Source organism: Erpetoichthys calabaricus, chromosome 13, assembly GCF_900747795.2.
Source record: "Erpetoichthys calabaricus chromosome 13, fErpCal1.3, whole genome shotgun sequence".
Lineage (NCBI taxonomy): Eukaryota > Metazoa > Chordata > Cladistia > Polypteriformes > Polypteridae > Erpetoichthys > Erpetoichthys calabaricus.
Window position 1 is genome coordinate 133,107,360 of NC_041406.2, and position 22,150 is coordinate 133,129,509.

Sequence of the window (22,150 nt, forward strand, 5' to 3'; positions counted from 1 at the left end):
GAGTGGGGAGGTAGAGAAAAATAGATTTAACGGGCAGGAGATAAACTGACTGGTAGGGAAAGTCTTCTTTTATTGTTTTGGAGGTGTACTCTGTTACCCCGATAACGAAGACTCCAAATAAAACATACAGTGGAACCTCGGTTCACGAACGTCTCGGTACACGTACAAATCGGTTTACGACCAAGAAGTTTGCCAAACTTTTGCATCGGTTTACGATCACACACACTGTATACGAACAAGCCAGTTTCCCTTTCGGTTTGTACATGTTTAGTCTCTCCCTGTGCATTTCCTGTGCAGTGAGCAAGAGAGAGAGCGAGAGAGCACGCGACACACACACAGGCAGCGCGAGAGAGACACAGACGCGCACACACACAGGCAGCGCCAGAGAGAGCCACGCGCACACACACAGGCAGCGCCAGAGAGAGACAGACATGCGCGCACACACACAGGCAGCGCCGGAGAGAGACAGACGCCCGCGCACACACACAGGCAGCGCAAGAGAGACACAGACGCCCGCGCGCACACACACAGGCAGCGCAAGAGAGACACAGACGCCCGCGCGCACACACACAGGCAGCGCAAGAGAGAGCCACGCGCGCGCACACACACAGGCAGCGCAAGAGAGAGCCACGCGCGCGCACACACACAGGCAGCGCCAGAGAGAGACAGACGCGCGCGCGCACACACACAGGCAGCGCGAGAGCCACGCGCACACACACAGGCAGCGCCAGAGAGAGACAGACGCGTGCGCACACACACAGGCAGCGCGAGAGAGAGCCACGCGCACACACACAGGCAGCGCCAGAGAGAGACTGACGCGCGCGCACACACACACACACACAGGCAGCGCCAGAGAGAGACAGACGCGCGCACACACACACACATAGGCAGCGCCAGAGAGAGACAGACGCACGCACGCGCACACACACACAGGCAGCGCCAGAGAGAAACAGACGCGCGCACACAGGCAGTGCGAGAGAGAGACACACACACACAGGCAGCGCAAGAGAGAGAGGGCTGGACTCATAAGGTAGAGAAAGGCAGTTAAAGAATGCACTGGGTTTGATTTTTTTTTTTCCACTTCTGTTTACAGCGATCAGTTCGTAGCGTGCATTGTTGCAATGTTACTTTTCTTGGTGGTTTATTAAATTACGGATTTTTTCAAATGTTCATCTTTTTCCCTGTGCTTAAAACTCATTAAAAAAAAAAAAAAAAGCGTTTTTAGCCAGCGGTTGGCAGCGCTATAGCGCGAACTATTGCAGTGTTAGTTTTCTCTGTTGTTCAAGGTTTTCTCAGTGTTATTCAATGTTTTTACATTTAGTTTACTATTACGCTGTGCATTCTATGGTTTAATTAACTATATTTGTGCTTAAAAACTTAAAAAATATATATATATTTACATACAGTTCCTATGGTCTGGAACGGATTAATTGTATTTACGTACAATCCTATGGCGGAAATTGCTTCGGTTCACGACCAAATCGGTTTACGACCAGAGTTTTGCAACGAATTATGGTCATGAACCGAGGTTCCACTGTAGTTGTATTTGTTTATTATACTGGTCTTTATAATATTATGTGAATTAATTTTGTTAATACTATTTTATATTTTGTTAATATTTTGTTTTGTAAATAAATACAACTATTCGCTAAACTAATTGACTGTATATCATTTTTAAAGTAGCTGTTTTGTTATCTGCCTTTTCTCTTATCCATCACAGCCTCTGTCCCGACCCCTAATGGATAATCGAGGTTTTACTGTGTATTTATGGCAACAAAATAAACATGAAAATAAATTTACCAAAGATTTTTGGCATCATCTGAGGTACCTCAAAGGGAAAACAGTAATCCCTCCTCGATCGCGGGGGTTGCGTTCCAGAACCCCCCGCGAAAGGTGAAAATCCGCAAAGTAAAAACCATATGTTCATATGGTTATTTTTATATATTTTAAGCCCTTATAAACTCTCCCACACCATTATAAACATTTCCCGCACAATTATACAGCATAAACCCTTTGTATTCTCTTAGATATTAGGTAAGATTCGTTGAAATTATGTATGTAAACACACTGTTTATATACAGTAAAACCTAAATATTATTTTAAAGATATCGAGCATCTCCGATATCACATATGTTACAGCCATTACGACAGACAGGCCACCAGCAATAAATACGTAAGAAAAATTGTATACAGTAAAATGTGTGTACAGTGACACCAAACTAATGTACGTGTAATACGTACTGTATGTAGAAAAATTATGGTTACCAACAATGACACGACGACTTGTCCGATAACGATGAGTTTAATTTTACTGCACAACAAAGGAGAGCGTTACAGCTCTTCTAAAGGAGCCTCTTCAGGCGACTGTGTAGCACCGCAGTTGTTCTTCTTACAGCACTCTTCAATCCAAATCCCTAAAGCAGATTCCATCCAGACTACTGCCTTATTACATCCACTTACAACTCATTTTGCGCCCTGGTTAAAGGACACTGTGGCCATAGATCTTATATTCTTTCCCTCCTTTTTAAATAAAAAGAATCGTGGACTCATTGATGCCGTAATGGCATCCTGCAGCGGTGTAGCTGTTCCCTTCCTTCAACATATCCAAAACTTTTACCTTTTCGGCAATCATTAGCATCTTCTGTTGGCGCTTGGGCACAGCCCCTGAAGCAGTAGCAGGAGCACATTGATGCTGAATGAGCAAGACGAGACTTCCTGGTTAACGCAGCGGAATTGAATTCGGCGCTCATTCGCTGAGCCAATCAGCACACAGGAACTTAACTGCATGCTCTGATTGGGTAGCTTCTCAGCCATCCTGCCAATAGTGTCCCTTGTATGAAATCAACTGGGCAAACCAACTGAGGAAGCATGTACCAGAAACAAAAAGACACATTGTCCGCAGAAACCCGCGAAGCAGCGAAAAATGTGCATTATATATTTAGATATGCTTACATATAAAATCCGCGATAGAGTAAAGCCGCGAAAGTCGAAGCGCGATATAGCGAGGGATTACTGTATGACTAGTGAGCCATTAGCAATGGCTGTGAGGAAATTCATGGGGGTTTTAGCTTTAGTACTATGAATGTTGACAACGTTGGAGAATTCAAGAGTTTGGCGACACTGTTGTGTACAACACCCATTTAAAAAGTAGGAAAGCAAATTGGCAACATGAATTTGTGGTATCAGAACATGGACTTTTTGTTGGTGATGAAATTTGATCAGATGATGACGAAAAATGTGATCCTGGAGATCACATTGTAGGAGATGTTATAGCAGGTGGCAATACAACAAACAAGATTATCAAGGCTGAAAATTTGAATATTGAATGAGGGGAATGTGAGAAGTAAACCTGTTGAAACATTTGCAAGAAGAGACAGAATGAGATTTAAAAAAAAAAAACAGTTGTTAATTTCAAGTGTGAAGCGATGAAGTACATCTGACTAAAAACAGATGACGCTTATGGCTGGGGGGGGGGGGAAAAAAAAAAAAGGGACTGCTGTGGCTGATATAATATAAAAATATTAAAAACAGCACTGCAATACATATAATTCAGAAAACTTACACTTGAGTATTTATTTTAAGATGAGTATTCATATCTTAATTTTTGGCTAGTTTGACATGCGTAGCAGATGGGGAAAAAAGCAAGCACAACTGGACTACTGTCAGAAATGTCAAAGGTCCTAGAATCGAATGGTTGATAGACTAGTGCAACATGACTGAAGGGAGAATTTCTTAAGATTGGAAAAAAGGTGTGCTCATTTACTTATGTAAAATAAAGGGTGAACCACTGGAGCATGAAAGATCAAGCTTTTGGAGAAAATAATGAAAAATCAGGGACTAAATTAAAATGAGCAAAATGCCATTTAATGTCTGGAAAGAAACACTGAGACCTTTGTTGTTAAGCAAAATACAACAAAAACTATGAGTTGAGTGTAATTGTTTACAAAAAGTGAGTAAGGAGCAGAACGCTGATGTAGGAAGATGTTAATTTAGATAACAGCAATGAAGTTATTTTGGATAAAAGCAAAGGAGTTCTGCTACTCGGGTAACAAGCTGAGTGCAGCTGAAAGCACAGCAGTGACAGGGAAGTTGAGAGGTGCATGGAAGAAACTCCAAGAGTTGTCCCTTATTTTCACTTCAAAAATAGTCTCTCCGGCATCGAAAGAAAAGGTTTGTGAAAGTTGTGAGAGCACCATTATACTCTGTGGGAAAGTGATATGTGACAGATGAAAGAAAAACAGAAGCAAAGCAGAGACATCAATGATCAGGAGTATGGTTGGAGTGTCACCGGAAAAGGAAGATGAATGCTAAGTTAAAAGAAAGACTTGGTGTGGAGGCAGTAGATGACGTACTGTGGAAAAAAACAGACTAAGGCAGTTTGAACACTTGGAGTAATACAAAGGGTAAAAAAGTGAAACCACAATGGAGATAGAGAGAATGTAACTAAGAAGGAAATTGCCAAAGTCATGGTTGGAGGCAGTATCTTATGATCCTCCCAAAGGATGCCTATGGTCGTTACCTGGCTGGGACAGCAGCTAGATGGAAGAACTGGGAGAAGAGAGCATCGGCAGGACACTACCTTCCCCGGGACTCTACAGGGAAGCCCTCCTGGGCGGCTGTGTCACTATGGATTCCCGCAGGGCACGCTGAGAGATGGAGTGTGGCACAGCCCTGATGGGTTCCATGGGGGCTGCCAGGGTGAGCTGAAAAACCCTACAGGGGGCTTGTGCCACACCTGGAGGTGATTCCAGGTCTGATTAATGAGCCACCTGGAACACTCCCAAGGTCTGCTTAACCCTTAAACCACCACATACTTGGGGGTTAATGCACCCCTGGACGCCAAATACTTTTTAGCTGCACTTTTTAAGTAAGTGTCACAATTCACAAAGAAGATGTGATATTTTAATCGAACACATTTGTTTTCATGCAAAGAGCATCACAATTACTTCAACACTGACCATTTAAACACACTGCAAATGAACTGTAAAAACTACAAAAAAAAAAAAAAAAAAACTACTGAAGCAATCTATTATTATATGTTCAAGGTGAAACTGGCACTATTGATGAAATTCAGTAAATCACCGAGCCAACTGCACTTAAACTGACTGCATGCAAACACACTGAGATAAACGCTAATGATTGCAGGCTCATCTAGTGCAGCGGCTGAATCCCAGAGACAGTGGTGCTGCAGTTCTGCCGGGGTCAGCAGTGGTCAGGAGCTGGCTGCTCAACGAATATACGGCACTGATTAATCAGCTCCAGCGTGCTGACAAATTGCTCTGTGAAGCAAATATAGCCGGTTGTGGAGTTCAATGAATGTACGTCGCCGCATATACTTGGCTTCGGCATGCTTCCAAATTGCACTGGAAACCGACTCTAGCCGGTTGCAGTGCTCAACCAATGTACTTTTCCGAATATACTTGGCTCCGTTGTGCTGGCAAATTGCATTGGGAACTGACTATAGCTGGTGCCGGCGGTTTAAGGGTTAAAAGAAGCCGCCTCGTTCCACTCAGGGAGCCAGAGTTGGGAGGAAGAGGGACGAACCTTGCCAAGAGGAGGAGTGGAGGCAGACGACAAAGAGAGAAGGAAGGAAGGAAGTATGGCTGTATTTGGTGCTTATGTACTATACTGTTGTAGGGAGTGAGGGAGACGCACTCCACATGTGAAAATAAATGTGTGTTGTGCTGAACTCGTGTTTCTGCCAGTTGGGGTTGGGGCAGCTGGAGCACCTCTGGTTTTCACACATCACAAGGTTGAGTGAAAAGATCTCTACCCAACTATGTTAAGCCATTCAGATAGATAAAGCTATGAAAAGCTCGAAATAAAATGTTGTGGTTATTTTAGTAGTAGTATAATTAACTAAGATGCATTTTATTACCAGAACTGGAGTTAATTGACGTAGACAAACACTTGCACGTAAAAACACAGAAGAGGATTATCTTAAATCTCGAACATGGATGATGAAGGGCAGCAGGGCATCAAAAAATATAAAGCACAAACTAGCCCAAATCAGCGATCTTTTGTCTGACCTTTAAATGTGAAGCAGGTTTTAAAAAACATTTTCAAGACCAAGCATAATACTGTATGTAATGCAGATAGTGTCTTGGCTGAATTTAGTACAGGTTTTCTTCATGATTGGCAGCTTTCTAATGCCTGCACATAAGCAGATGCAAAATATTTGTTTTGTGCACTTTTTTCATACTTCACTGAAATAACTGAAAACCACAGCTGATCTTAAAACTCTAAAAATCTAAATGAAATTGGAGAAAAGTGATTGTAGTAAAGTAAAACTATTACTGTGGTTAAAAGTGGGAAACAAAGCTCATCAAATAAATATTTGGTAATATGTTAAAAGATAGATAATGATCTAGCAATTGACTCTTACCATCTAAACCTTTATTGATCAAACGTTGGTTCAGTTCTTCACCTTTATTCTGCATGAAGGAGATATACAACTTTAAAATAAAAATGCATTATAAAACATAAAAATCATTTAAAAAAAAAAAAGTAAAAACAAAAAACCACCACAGACAGAGGTCTAGTAGCCTGGTGATTTAGAGAATGATAAAGCAAGAAGTGGTTAATTAGATATAATTTTCTCCTCCTACCTTTTCATCACAAGAACACCCTAAATCAGACTGTATGAAGACTGAAGAAGGATGTGATGGCTTGGTTACTTCTTCAGGCACTGTTGGCTTAAAAAAGGTATTTTTCAATAAGTGGTTCAAACTCCCATGAGTGCCATTGTTAGGAGCAGGGGTTATTCCCAGAAGATCTTAAGAAAAAAACATACAAATTAAATATGGTGTATCCATAAAATGTATGGTGCATGTCTCAGTGTCAGACTGTCCGACATGCCTTCCGCACTGCTTTACAGGCTCTTTTAAAAGGTAACTCACCAATCCTATTAATTTAAACCTGACAGCTGAATATTTTACATTCATATTATATATACATACACAAACATATATACATATATACACACACATATACATAAACATATATACACATATACATACATATACACATATACAAATTCATATTCACATATACACAAATATATACTGTATAGCTTAGTATACCTAAATGAAAAACATCTCAAAATGCTTATTAATCCATACTACGAGAAAACCATCTATTAAACTTTAAGTACGACTTAATATTTTTCATACTTATAAACTAAATTCTTAACTGAATTTATGTTTCAGATAAAAGGCATTTATTAAAACACAAAACACACACTCAACATACTTGAAGATGCAAACACCACATTACGTATTTTTATTTTTGAATAAACTAACTCAAATACAATAAGCTACACATTTCAATATTAATAAACAGTAATATGAAAAATGCTATGTTAAAGCAATTTGTAAAAATTTAAGAAACAATGAATGGGGTGAAAAAATCCCCAGATAAACAATATGATCTGCTAAAGGTCTACTAATGAGATGAAATATAACAATTAGCTCACACCAAGAAATGCCTTGTTTTTCCCCCTCTCATGAATTAGGACATGATGATTTAGTTTAGATCTCTAAATGAACAATAGTTCAGGGTAGGACCTGTTCTGAATGAGACCAGAAGCAAACATGCAAATAAGCACAACTGTATTAATTTCTGTTAATAGAGTAATTGAAAGTAAGACCTAATGGCATCAGCACCTCCAACTAAAGAATTTTCAGCTAAACCTCATATAGAATCCCAATATTGGTAGCAATACATCTTGGTCTGGACAAATGAAATTCAATAGCTCTATAACATCTACCATTACATCTTAGTACATGTTTGCATTTAAGTTACCCTTCCAAAATGAAAACCACATTAGTATTTTAACGTTTTTTGACAGTTTTTTTTTTTTTTTTTTTTGACATCAGGAGAGCATGTAACCTCTCATAATAATGAAAACCCATTAGTATTAATAGCTGATTGGAAGCAGATACACACTAATTTTACATGATCAGAAATGGTCAGAAGCCCTATGAACAAAAGTTCACAATACCTTCACAATCAGACACCATGAAGAGTGATGTGATATTCTGCTTTATTTATTTTTACAGTAGTATAAATATAGCTAAGATCGCTCGGTATTTGCTGAAGTAGCCTAAATCTTAACTGGTGAGACTACGTTACTTACCCTAATCTGTTTAAAGCATGCAAGTCAAGCTATTTATTAAAAAAAAAAAAAAAAATTACAATGGATGCCAACTCCTAGTATTCTTATGTAACATGGTGGTCCGTTTACAAATCAGTGAGCTTAGGCAGCGAGTATTTCAGAAAAGTGACAAGATCAGCCATACTCCAAGGTTAGAGTAGAGTTACAAGAGAATAAGAGTTAGAATCAACTCTGGCACAACCTCCAATACCAGCCAAGAGGACAGAGCTAATGTTTAATGAAGTAAACTCAGAATAAACTCCAAATATCAGTTAACACTACTGAGTATGCTCCTCACAAGTCTCTATCACCCAAAAGGCTCCTAACCCAACAGATTTTAACACTGAAACAGATCCTACATGCCTGACAAAGAACCTCTTATGACCACCTGAAAGACAGTAAAAATCATTGTTTCAAATATTGGTAAACAGAAAAACTAGCATTATAATATCTCAAACCAGAAGGCTGAGAGAAATCACTATAGCACCAGATCACACAGGAAAACCGTGTCAAGAACAGCCTCTCACTACATCCTAAATTATAAGCTTTAAAACCTAATAAGCTTTCTTCACATTAAGATAAGGGGCACCACATATCATTGACTCCAACATTGAGGACAACCTATTAACCTTCACAAACTGAAAATTTTGAAAATCCAAATCATGCATTTTTGTCTGTTGCGACTGATTTTTACAGAAAATATTGCCCTAAGATTTTGGGGCAACAGACAATCATATCTGTCAAATGATTTTAAAAGGCATTTGTGTTCCATGACAATACTGCAGAGATTAAAAAAATGAAAATCTTATAATTAAAATCACAAAAAGAAGATTTTGATCATCGATCGTTAGAAGGTTGCCAGTCAATTCTGGTGTATGCTTTAGACATTGGCTTCTACATTCATCCACTGAGTAGAAACTGATTCCTAAAGTTCAATTACAAACTAATTTCTGAATACCAAACAAAAAAAAAAAATACTATTTTATCAATTTAGAAACACAAAATTATATTTCTTGAGTCATTTGTGAATACTGTAAATGTAAATAAATGCTTTGGAATTGATTTGCCTTGATTATTGTACCATATTTTATTGTCTAAAACTTCAAAATTGGACTTAGTTTTAGCTAGTTCAGAATTCTACTGTTAGTTTGCTTACTATGGCAAAACCCGCTTGCCTCCCTACACTGGCTAACAATATTTAGAACAGATTTTAATATATATATATATATATATATTTAACTATATACAAGACTTTATATAGATTGGCATTATATTTCAGAGATGGTAATACATTATGATACCCATAGATCACTCAAATCCACAGATTAGGCTTTGTTGGCTGATCCAAGACCAAGATATAAAAAGGGTAAAAAATTTTGCTATTAAGATCCCTTGTCCGTGGACTGTCCTTTTAAATTTAGCTGAAATGATTAATAATAAATTACTATGCAGCTGTATGACAAGCACACTGAAAGGGAAATGAAGAGGTGGGTTAGTAAAAATTCTTAGCAGCTCTAAAATGCAGATGTTCCTACAAATACTGCAATACTTGTAGGTCTCAGACTTCCAGATTCATATTACATGTGCAGCTGCTTTATGGGATGTGGTTTCCATAGCAACCCCAGTAAACAAATAGTTTTACAACGGTTTAGTCCAAACAGAGCAAATATGATCCTATCCTCCAAAAAAGTATGTTACAAACCATCCGAGACTACTGTATGCAGTTTATGTACGTTCAATTAGTTTCAAACTGACCTTATTCTTTTGTATTTCTAGGAGTAATTGCAAGACAATAAGTATAAACATACTTATTTACTGACATATTTGTACAAGGGGTGTACTGCTTGCAGGCATCTTGTTAAGCAGATGGGACGGAGTGCCAAGTGTTGTGTAATATTTCTGTGTGAATTTAAAGATAGTATATGGTCCCCAAATTAAAAAAAAAAAAAAACTTTATACAAGTTTTTTCCGGTTTTAGAAATTTTTTAAGCTATATTTCTAGGCAACTGAAAAGAAACTTTGCAGTGCATACAGAGTGTGGGTGAGCAGCACAAGCAGATTCAGAAGGCAGCAGAAAAATAATTAAATGACACACACGTTGCAACCTTTAATAGTAAAGAAAAAAAACTGGTGCCCTAGAGAGAAGGGACTGAAGCATAAAAATGATTCAGTAATTTAGTTACAGTACACACAAGCCTTAAAAAGTTTGGCAAAGCCCTGTAAAATAGCTGAGACCCACACTGCTATAATGAAATACATCTTAAACAGATGGGCACCAATGTATTAGGGAGGCCCAGGAATATGTTAGTCAATGACTGCTTAATTTAGGGAATATGAATACAGAAGAATAGGCAATAGTATTAATAAAAATATACAACAAATTTCTAGTCCATGGACAATAAGTTGAAATAAAATCAGTAAAACAGTAAACATTGTCTTAACGTTAGAGGTATTAAGAAGAAAAAATAAAGAAATTGGAGTTATACAAGAGCACTCATATAACATTAAAGCAACAACAGAAACCTTGCTATATCAGAGAGATGGGGAGAAGTATAACAATATAGAGTATGCATACACACTAAGAAACGGGGGAAATCAGAAAGGTGCAAAAGTTGCCATTTACATAAAATAATTTGAATTAATGTGTGCTTTAGATGGGTGAGAGCCCCATCTTAGTAAGGATATGAAGACCTGATTAAGAAGTATTAGGAATAAAGGCCTAATATTGTGTGTGTGTGTGCATCTTTTTAATAATAACAGAAATCCAAATATCAAAATATAAACTAGGAAAACAAACTGAGGAACAGAAGAACAGGATTTCAGACAAACAGTTTTTTTTGCTTTTAAACAAACAGTAGATGCCTGCATAGATTTATTATTTGTTAACAACCATGATATAATGTATGGAGTAGAGGTTATCGAGCCATCAGGATTTAGTAACCTTAGTTACTAAAGTAAAAATTTTTTGTAGTGTTTTGGCAGAACACTGGTTTAAAAATTAAAGTATAATTTTTTTTCAGAATTTACTGTCTTAATCTTCTTTATTTATCTGGTTTGTACAATGCTATATACTGTATATTCTGCCGTTCTTTATATTCTGTAAGTGCCTTGAGCATGGGAAAGGCGCTATATAAATAAAATGTATTATTATTATTATTAGTAAGGCAAATTTTGAGAAGATGTTTCACAGTCTGAAAAAGTTAACGGAGACAAGCATTAAGCGTGGAAACAGCCAGGTAGTAATGTAAACTAAAATTCATATAAAATTCAATTCACTTTGGTTATATTCTTGAATAAAAGCGCACATTTATTTGATATTTAGTCTTCACACATTATACACTTCACATTATTATTAGTATAACATGGAAAATGTTTCTGTTTTAGGTTTGTGTTCATTATTTCTTGCCTAGCATTTCCTGTCATCCTACACTTACACAGATCTTGGTAGACACGGAACACACATGAAATGTATGTATTCCAAACAACGATATATTTACCTTATACAATTCCAGGCACCTCATACCCAGATAAACACACTTGAGCTCTGAGAATTTTGTAATAGACAGAGATAGTAGGCTGCTTGTGCTGATCGACACACTTGAAAGACAAAAGATGTGATGAGGAGAGGTGCAAAGGAATTTAAGGTGGTCCCGGGATTACAAGTTTTTTTGTAGGCTTCAGGGATTCTAGCATTAAGTAGTTTAGAATTAGGGGGTGTTTCTCTTCCGATTATTTTTTCTTGAGCTATACAGTTTGTAAAATATTCAAGTATAAGTGAAACAGTCAATAAAACAATTAATTTTTAATGTGCATTTATTTCAGAAAATGCAAAGCTTAACATGTGGAACAGGTAATGAGGGTGTACAAAAAGTATTTTCTTCTATAGTTGGGGGGAAAAAAGGTCTTAGTGAAGGCGCAACAAGGGCTGAACCATAAATACTTCATTTCAGTGTTTTGTTCAATTATTTTAAAAATCACAAAGTTAAGATATGCACTCTTTAATTAGAAAAAAAATCTCAGGTTTAATAGTTGAGCATATTTACAGTACAAACCTGGTCAGTGAACTACAAGGGCAAAACAAAACACCCAAAATAATCATCCATTAATTGTAATTAAGGTAAAACACTCAATTACTTGTGATATTGACTTGGTCACATCGCCCAGCCCTACTTTGAACCATATGTGCATTTTTGATAATTATTTACAGTTTCAAAGTTTGGAAACACCCAGAAATTGTTTGATGGTATTTTGATTAAAAAAAAATTCTATTAAATTTTGAATTCTAGCCAAGACATTACTTTGTTTCTAATGCCAATGACCAAGTTTTAATTTAATATCCACATGAACGCAAAGCCCCATTATCAGCAGCTATTACTTCAGTATTCTAATGGTTAACTCCCTTCGCTTTTCCTTAGTTATTTTAAATGCTAACTGGTTATTAGAGAAACCATTATAATGTCATCATCACTGCTCAAAGCAGTTTATGTTCACTTGGTTTATGAGGTGCTGGCATTCCTAAAATTCAGCTCTTCGTTCAGAAATGGGCAAATGACATTTCACAAGAAATGTGTCAGTCTATTTAGTTTTGCATAATGAAGGTTATTCCATGCATCACAGAGGAAAGAAATGAAGATTTCAATGTGTCTATAACCATCATGAAAAAAGTAGGCAAACTGAATCTAACCAGGATAGAAATAGAAGGGGAAGGCCACAACACACAACTGCAACAGACGATAACTACTTCAGAGTCTATACCTCGAGAGGGGAAAAAAACACAAGCTAAATACCAGTGTCATCTGCAACAGAGAAAAGATGACTCTGGGATGCTGACCAGAATACACTTTCTAGTCATCTTCCATCCAATGTATGTGTTCTTTTCTCATTTTTATTTATTTTTTTTTAAATTTGCCAGACTCAGATGAAGAATTCAGACAGGTGTTGCTGAAGTGAGCCAACAGACACTGGAGGACTGGAAAACTCCACTGGTATGGTGTATCAGTCTACGGCACATACAGAGTTCTTTGATATAAAAAAAAAAAAAAAAAAAAGCAACATTTGGATAACACGATATCTGGGACATGGTCACAAATGACAATTACTTCATAACTGCAATTTTTTTTATTCAGTATATCACAATGTTAAGAAAACCGTTCCAGGAGCACAACAAGAATTTAGCTTAATACAGCAGACTGCCTGGTCAACAGGTCTCAATTCAAACAAGCATTTTGGGATGAGATGGAACAAACTTTTCATAGTATAGATAAACAAAATGAAGCTAAGAATTACCAGCATTTCTGTGACACACATTTGACACACTGAGACCATGCCTTATTAAATTCAGGCTGCTTGGAGGACAAATGAAGGACCAGTTTAATGCACTTAGATGTGCTTTATAAAGCGATAACTAAGTTTGTTTCTCGCTATATTAAAAAGAAAAAAAGTTACAAACTCAGGATTGTGCCTTGTGTGATGGACATTGCAAAAAAAAAAAAAAAAAAGAACAATAAATGAATTAATATTACTTACGAGTTTCGGAACCACTCTGTGCTGAGTTCTCAAATGGAGATCATATATAAAAAAAGCTAAAAGTAATTTTCTAATAAATTTTGAATGTGTTTTCAGGCAGTTTTATATTCTTGCATAACAAAACAAATTTTTGAATTTCACAATCTTGGCTCTATTTTCCATGTTCCTATATTGAATAGATTAGTAAAAAAAAAAAACACACACAAACTTACCACACATGACATTGTATAATTCTATATTTTCAAAAGCTGGAACTTTTGTCTTGTATTTAAATGATGGTCCATAGCCCAGAAATATAGTCTGCAGAGGGGAAAAAAAAACTTTATATTCTGAAATTACACATACTCAAGAAGGGGTATTATATAATATTCAGTGACTTCAAATCCAAGGTGGTTTCAAAGAAAAACCTGAGACAGAAGTAGAAAGAAAAGAAGGTAATATGCAAACCAACCTGCATACTATTAATTTTGTTGTCATAGCCATGATCTCCTAAAAATGCACATCTTCCAGGATGCTTCCCACCATCACCAGGTCTCCTGCAAAATTTTATTTTAAAGAAGATATATTTGAACCATAAGGCATGCCTAATTCAGCATTTAACCATTTCATGGTCATTATATATATTTAACTTCAATTCTGATCAAGAGTCATTGTTGCAACATATTGAGCTGGACAATACATACTCCAACATCCTAAGCAGCTGTCTCTAAGATCTCTGGAAAAGTTCCAGGATTCTCCCAAAGCCATCTAAGAAATATCTTTTCCTGTGAGCTATGCCCAATTCAACCCTGTGGGATGCATTCATGGCATCTTAACTACATGCCCAAAACATCTACTAGTGAACAAGACCCCTAAGTACTTTTAACTCCTTTTAACGTACACACTTTGGGCTAAATAGACTTTTGGCAAAAATTACTGTAATGTTGACTCTTTTTCATGGAGAGCAAGTTTCTATTTTCAGGAGAGAACCAGTACCTCATAGATGCTCTGGAATTAACAGCCTACAATAGAGCTGTTAAAGGTTAGTGGATTTCTGTACTATTTACAATTGTTAAGTGGAGTTCAAACTGGAGCAATCAATCATGAAGGTATACCCGGATAAATCTTGTAGCCACAAAGTTTGGTCAGGGAGAGCAGAAGAGTTTGCAGGTCTCACTGTGTTATAGCTCAGCATGGTTAAATAGTCCTCAACCTCTGTAAGACCTATCTGTTCAAGCTTGGTAGAGGTATTGCTGGATAACTCAAGATACTCAAGTATGCACAGCACTTTCTTTAATAACACTGCACAACAAAGTTTTTGCTTCTGGAACACTGTTGGGTGTTTCTTATAGATTGTTGGGTGCTGATCACGAATATCACATCAAAATTTACAATTTGCCTGGAAAGCCTTCAAAGACTTTGTTGACAATTGTCTGGGCAATTACGGAGACCCAAACTACATTCAGCTGCTAGACAAACTTCTCAAAGCATACAAGACAATGAAGTGCAACATGTCACTCAAGATTCATTTCCTCCACTCACACTTGTACTTCTCTGCCTCTCTTGGTGCGGTCAGGACATTGCTACGATGGAGAAACGATTCCAGGGCAACTGGAATCCGTCAATGCATGCTGACTACTGTTGGACACTGCAACGTCATGCACCAGACATTGAATACAAAAGAAAATCAGAAGCAAAACACTTAATTCTACTGAATTTAACAGCTTATGCGAAACATAAACGTGACTAAATACGTTATTGTCAGTAAACATAAATGTAAAACCAAAACTATATTTGTGCATACTCAGTATGTACCTGTCACAATCAGCAAAAACTTTTCAGGAAGCAAGACTTTTCAAAAAAAAATTTTTGTGCAGTGTAATCAATGCATCAATGAGAGAGAGGGGGGTTGGGAGCATGCAATGATAGCATGTTGCCGTACCCACCACACAATAAACCACCTGGATTGGGACCAGAGTGCAGCGGGTGACACCTCAGCACCACACTCTGTGCGAGTTTTTTTTTATTTTTACGGTGGCTGGAGTGCCAATCTGGTCACCAAAGACTACACTGAATCAAGTGGTTTTGTTCAGTTTATCTGAATCAAAAGAACTGATTCAACTAGGGAAAAAGCAAGAATCTACGTTATAAGCAATAATCTATGGATGAAGAGATGTTAAGGTGCTTTCCACAAAAGGCTGGAAAATAGAATGGCAAATATTCAGTCATGATATCTGCAAATGAAATGTACTTGTGTGATGCTCAGTATTTACATCACCAGCCACTGTGAACACCACTCATAACAAAGTCACTCTAAGTACAAAAAAAGGCCATAAACTCGTGATGCTCAACCTCATTGTAAGCTGTAATGTTTTTGATTTGGGCACCCATGAACTATACTGTCTCAGGAAGTTGCCTGGTGAATAACACAGCACTCATGCAGATTGGTACTTGACATTAAGCACACTATGACGCTCATCAACTTCTTTATAAAGGAGCTTCATTTTCATACTATTCATTATCCAAGTTAATAATAATATCCATGTGTATTTATATATACACATACATACATAGCAATAAAAATGTTCAGTGTTGGTCAAACAACGCTGGGCAACACCTCAAACACTCATTCAATAATAATGAATTTAAAATGAAATCACGTTATAGGTTAAATTTAATGTGGACCAAGATTTTTATCTGAACCAATTTTCATAATTCATAAAAGTACATTTCAATGTAATACTACCAAGAAGAACATTAACATGCTGCTTTCATACTGTAATATTAAAAAAAAACAAAAAAAAAAAAAAACTATCAGACATTGGATGGAGCTTAAGAATCTGGCCAACTACTGTGTTATGGTTTAAAAAACAGACGTGTGTCTCTTTTTTCAAATTTTGTCCATACTACCCTGGCATATTCAACAAATGAAAATGAATACTTCTCCAGAGCCAGAAACTTTTGAAAATATCAGCGCAAAGTTTTAGTGTGGATTGTTGAAAAGAAAGAATTCTAAAAACGCTGACTCCATCAAGCTCTGGTTGTGTGGTGCTTATTAAATGGATCTTCCCAGATTGGATCCCACTCATTACAATGTGTCATTACCTGATTGGTCACCTTTCGAGGAGGGGAAAAAAATGTAACACTATAGATTAGGTACTGCAAAACTGCATTTATTATTACTCATTTACTCCAAACCTTACATAGGTTGTTATAGACTGAAATCAAAGGCTTCATTTTGGGCGCATACACTGTCAGATCTAAACACTAGCATGGTGAATTGCTTGCATACTGAAGCGACTTTAGCTGCAGCTGGAAGTCTCATTTTACTTTATGGTGCCAAGCAGAGTTGTATTGTGGTGCAGAGCAGTCTATTAGCCAGCGAAAGCGCTGTGAAGAAGCTGTCTGTTGCTACGGTCCTGCCTATGTCCAGTCTGATAGCGGTCACGGGACATCGTATATTTGATTGCCAGAACATAAATTCTGAGCAGGCATCAGCCACACCACTGCTCTTGTGAAAAGAATGGAGATAAATGCCATCAACTCAAAGAGGCAGAGGCAATTTTATTGTACCACGTGAACATCACCGAGAGAATAAAACTGAATAATAAAAAAAAAACAAGCACTAACTTTTAAAAGTAGCCAAAATTTACAGTGAGTATTACAGACTCAAATCAAATGTATGTTTTTACTATACTGTAATAACAGCAGCTCACTACTCAAAACATGGGGCACCTGGTCTCGAACCCGGGACCATCAGGTTATAAGGCAGCAGTTCTTACCTCTGCACCATTCAAGAACACGTATAAACTCCCTGTCAATTGACATTTGAGCTTGAGTTTTTAACTCATTGACAGCCACATGTAAACAGAATGCTTTTTTTCCTTTGGTTATATTCTTGAATAAAAGCGCATGAGTTTGATATTTGGACTAAAGTCTTCACATATTATACACTTCACATCATTATTAGTATAACATGGAAAAAGTTTCTGCTTTAGGTATGTGTTCAGCATGTCTTGCATTTCCTGTCATCCTACACTTATCCAGATCTTTATAGACCACACATGAAATGCATGTATTCCAAATGATGATATATTATTTATCCTATACAACTGCAGATTTCACACGCAAATAAAGAGCCTTGGCTGCTTGCTGCTTGTGCCAAAAGACACATTTACAAAACAAAAGACGTTGATGGAGAAGTGCAAAGGGATTTAAGGTGGGCTGGGATTACGAGTTTTTTCCATAGGCTTCAGGAATTCTAGTGTTAATGAAATCTGCTCTCCAGAGACTCAAGAATGGCAAAAAGACACCTCTTTCTCATTTGACAGAATCCTTTCAGTTTCATATTAATGGGAAAAAAACATCAAATAGCTTATATGGGCAAACAAACATTTCCAATTATGTTGCATAAAATAAAGCATACAGCACATCAACATACATTTATTTTTTTATTCTGTACTCCACATGTTTTAGTTTTCTTTCAATTCTTTTAAATTTGGAGAACTATAAGCCTTCAGAATGTGATGTTCAGGTCTTCAAAAATCAATATCAAGACAATCTAATATGTCTGGGGATTCAAGCCTTTCATACACCTTTATCTGAATTTTTTCACACTATAAAGATGAACTGAAATGCATGACTACCAAAGAGTAAACCAAAAAGTTTGGCATAACCTGAAGTAGAAGACAAAAACATTTACTTATGTAAGAGGCTTCTACATCAAGTTTGTTGTAAGGAAAATATTAGTTCACATGTAGAAGTCTGAGAGCAAATAAAGTGATCCCCCACCAACGAACTTGGTGTGTAGACTACCATGTAATCCATATTCTCATCAATTTAGGGGAAGGGGAAGGATATAGTTAATTTGGAAGCAAATTAATTTACATCTCTATGAATTTTGAAGGGGACATACTGCAACCGAGTTATCCATGCCATCAACTTATTTACTTTCACACGTTCATTTCCCTGCATTATTTTACATCTGTTTGATTGCCAAAATGACCCTTGCCTTACACTACTTGAAAGATGTGACTTTGAAACAAAGTGAAATTCAAAAAAATATTTCACTAATCTTGCACTACAATTCACTAATGGTGAGCATTCCAGTGACTGAACAGTGGAGAGAATTTAGCAACTATAGTTGTTAAATGTGACATGGGCTTCCTTTTATTACTTGTTTTGAGTTGTTTCGACAGTTGCTCCCCCCCACCCCCCCAAAACAATTCTCACACCCTTTAAATACTTTAACTTGTAATGCAAAGCAAACAACAGTGCTTTGACCTAGTACTTACATTTTCTGGCTTGTTATTGTAATTCAATTAAAAAATTATACGTCTTTTACTGAGGACATGGCTTTTGTAAATGTGAATATACAGTATCTAAAGTTGCCTTTTTTGCGGGTAATACTTTTATTGGAATTCAACTAACAATTTGCATTTATTCATTTTTTGTTGTAAAATATTGTGATTCTAATTATTTATTAGAGCTACTTCTCAAAAGAAAGTCACCTTATGTGACTTCTCTAGCGAGTTGCAGACTTTGTTTTCATAATCTTAGTAAGCCAGATAGTCTGAAATATCTAGTTACTTAGCCCAACCAGTCTGTGACTTGCACCCTAACAAAATCAAATAGGTCTGATTTTGTCTTAAGATGTAGGGGTGGGCTTGTGTGTGTTAGGCAGCCGACAACCAACAAGTGCTCACCTGGAAGTACAATAAATATAAACCTTTGAAGAATAAGGAACACTGCTGTCCGACTTCATTTTTACATAACTAAACAGAATGTATTAGAAAAGAAAACAAAAAAAGACGGAGACTGCAGCTGAAATCAGGGTACCTGTAAGGCCTTGGCATGCACAGATACATAATTCATAGGCACATTCTCCCATAGGCAGCTAATGGGCGGCTATCTGAAAAGGGGGTGAGCTTACTTGGTATACCCTTCAATTTCATGCACAGTAGCATTTCCTCCAACAAAATTAGTTTTACAGAAGACATTTAACACTGCACACCATTAGAAGGTGACTTACAAGCCAGTCTGTTCCACAATAAGCAAAAACATCTGACAGATAAGCAAAATTTCAAATGAGTATGCATATTTACCGAAAAATATGATTGTCAATGGTCTTAACAGGAGTTTTAGATCATTTCACATGTGTATTTTTTCCCCCCTGCATAATGGCATAAGAGAAGAAGAAAAATGGGAGGTTCACCTTGCAACATGCCATTTCCTCTCAACAAGGAGATGTACTTCTTCAATTCTTCGGTTATTTGCATAGTGAAGCCTTTTGGGAAGGTGTTGCTTCAAATAGGGCTTAAAGTGCTGATCAGATTTTTTACACTATAAGAAAAAGTGTATATAAACATTGAATATTCAGTGCAAAGAAACCCAATACATTTCAACAGTATTCTTCTAATAATTATACCTTCATTTATCAGTTAACTACAAATACAATTTTTCTCACAAGTTATTTTAAGTTTACATTAAAGATTTTAAAATCTTTTAAAATAAAAATCCAATGGCATGCAGGGACAAAGTAGAGCATTTCATTCCCCTTTACTTTGGCATTTTTCAGAACATGAAGTCTGTTTACTAAGTCACTACTTATGAGTTATCAAAATTTGTATTAGCAACTTAAAATTGAAACCCATCTTGACCAAATGTCTTAACAGTAACAACACACAAAGAGAAACTGATTCAGGTTAAATAACTTGAATACAAAAAATAGGTTACTCACTGTAAGATCTCCAACAATTGCTTTAGGGTCATCTAAAAAGAATAAAAAAAAAAAAAGTATTTAATTTGTATTCATTTACTTATACTTTTAAGTGAATTACTCTAATTGCTGCTGCATCTGAGGAAAGGCAGAAGCAAACCTTAATTAGGACACAAGTCCATTACAGACCACTTTTACTTGGACCAATTTGAAAGGCAAATCTTTGAGAACCAAGAACAAATCCAAGTATACAGAGCATTTAAAGAAGAAAAAAAAAAAAAAAAACACAGATACAACCTTGGGGAAGTATATACTTAGAACAGACTTGAATTGAATTTAAATGCATGCATGGCATTAGTGTTAAGGATGACTGCAATAACATGAGAAAAAAAAACTTCATTGGTCAGCAAAAAAGAATGCTCACTGCAGATGACTATTGGCAGGCAGTCTTTTATCTAAAATAATCAAATTATGTAGAACATTAACATATTAGTTACTATAGTTTGAATCACTAACTTCTAATACACTTTTCAAAGAGAAATAAAAATGTACAAATGGTCTCTTATAGCATTTTACTTTGTAACGCAGAATTTATAGTGAAAAGAACAAGTAACCATCTGGAAGTTGACAATTTTTATTTAGGACAGTCTACACAGTGATATTCCATAAATAATTCATTCTTCTTCAAAAGACTAGTAGTTCTCTGATCAATCTGACGATTTTTATCCCAACTGACACTATCCATGATCAGTAAATTAGCTGATAAAAACGGTTTTTCAGAATCTGTCAAAGCTTTGCAGTAATTGTAATGCTTCTTTATGTAATTACTACAGAACCTGAGGAATTGCACGTGTCACTTTGCTGCCGAACTACCCATAAACAGAAAGCTAACAATCAGACTTTAGGAGAGTGTGAAGGCAAGAATATTGGGTCGTACATTAAAGAATGTGGAGTAATAAAAAGAGAAAAGGGATTCGTAAGAGTCGTCCTGTGCATGGAGAGGAATGGCAGTCCAGCTGACGTTGTAAGTGTAAGAAAAGAAGAGCCGTGTTTTTTTGGCAGAAATTAAGAGAATATATCAGGCCTTTTCATTTTGTTCTGTAATTAAAACAGACATTCCTTGTGTTGCTGTGGACAGTGAGCAACAGCATGCTTTTTAATATGTTCATAGGATTTTACAACGGATATCAAGGGTGAAAAAAGTTTAATTCAAAACTAATTGTGAACTGCGAGCATTAACAGTTATTTGAACGTAAACAGCTGCATGAATATGCCATAGTTTGTTGAAAAGTGAACAAAGTGTGGGAGACATTTCATCAAATAAAAGACCTGGCAAGCACAAACTCAAAGAACAGAATTTCAAAACCCTCATTGTTTATTCAGTTCTAACATTTTACTTTAATGTTGCAATACTTTATATTTACATATGTTAAATTTCATTTTCCAGATATCTAACAGACTGAACCGTGCCCTGGTTTATCTGTAATGATTCTAATTATGGATTATTAGACATTCCCCCTAGTTTGGCTTCATCTGCAAACTTAACTGGCTTGTTATCTATATTAAGATCATTTATGTATATTACCAACAGCAGTGACAGTACTAATCCCCCTGTAAAATCACGACCTTTAATATCTCCCACTTCTGATAAAATTCCTCCAATGACAACCTTTTGCTTCCTGTGTTTAACCCAGTTCTGCACCCATATATACACTACTCCTTAAATTCTCACTTCTTATACTTTGACTCTCTGACCCGTTGATTCTCATGTG

The 22,150-nt window shown here is 36.6% G+C and overlaps 2 protein-coding genes across 3 annotated transcripts in view; one reads left to right on the top strand and one right to left on the bottom strand.

Annotated features, from left to right (window-relative positions):
* LOC127529990 (uncharacterized) overlaps positions 1-22,150 on the top strand; it is a 798,609-nt gene that overhangs the window by 116,874 nt on the left and 659,585 nt on the right. The gene's annotated exons all lie outside the window — the stretch shown is intronic.
* enpp2 (ectonucleotide pyrophosphatase/phosphodiesterase 2) overlaps positions 1-22,150 on the bottom strand; it is a 154,827-nt gene that overhangs the window by 50,617 nt on the left and 82,060 nt on the right. Inside the window, exons 14-19 of the mRNA XM_051935500.1 lie at positions 20,400-20,431; positions 19,875-20,002; positions 14,133-14,217; positions 13,894-13,981; positions 6,609-6,775; positions 6,386-6,434 (exon numbers count right to left, since the gene is read on the bottom strand). Coding sequence (XP_051791460.1) covers positions 6,386-6,434; positions 6,609-6,775; positions 13,894-13,981; positions 14,133-14,217; positions 19,875-20,002; positions 20,400-20,431 — 549 coding nt within the window. The remainder of the gene's footprint in view (positions 1-6,385; positions 6,435-6,608; positions 6,776-13,893; positions 13,982-14,132; positions 14,218-19,874; positions 20,003-20,399; positions 20,432-22,150) is intronic.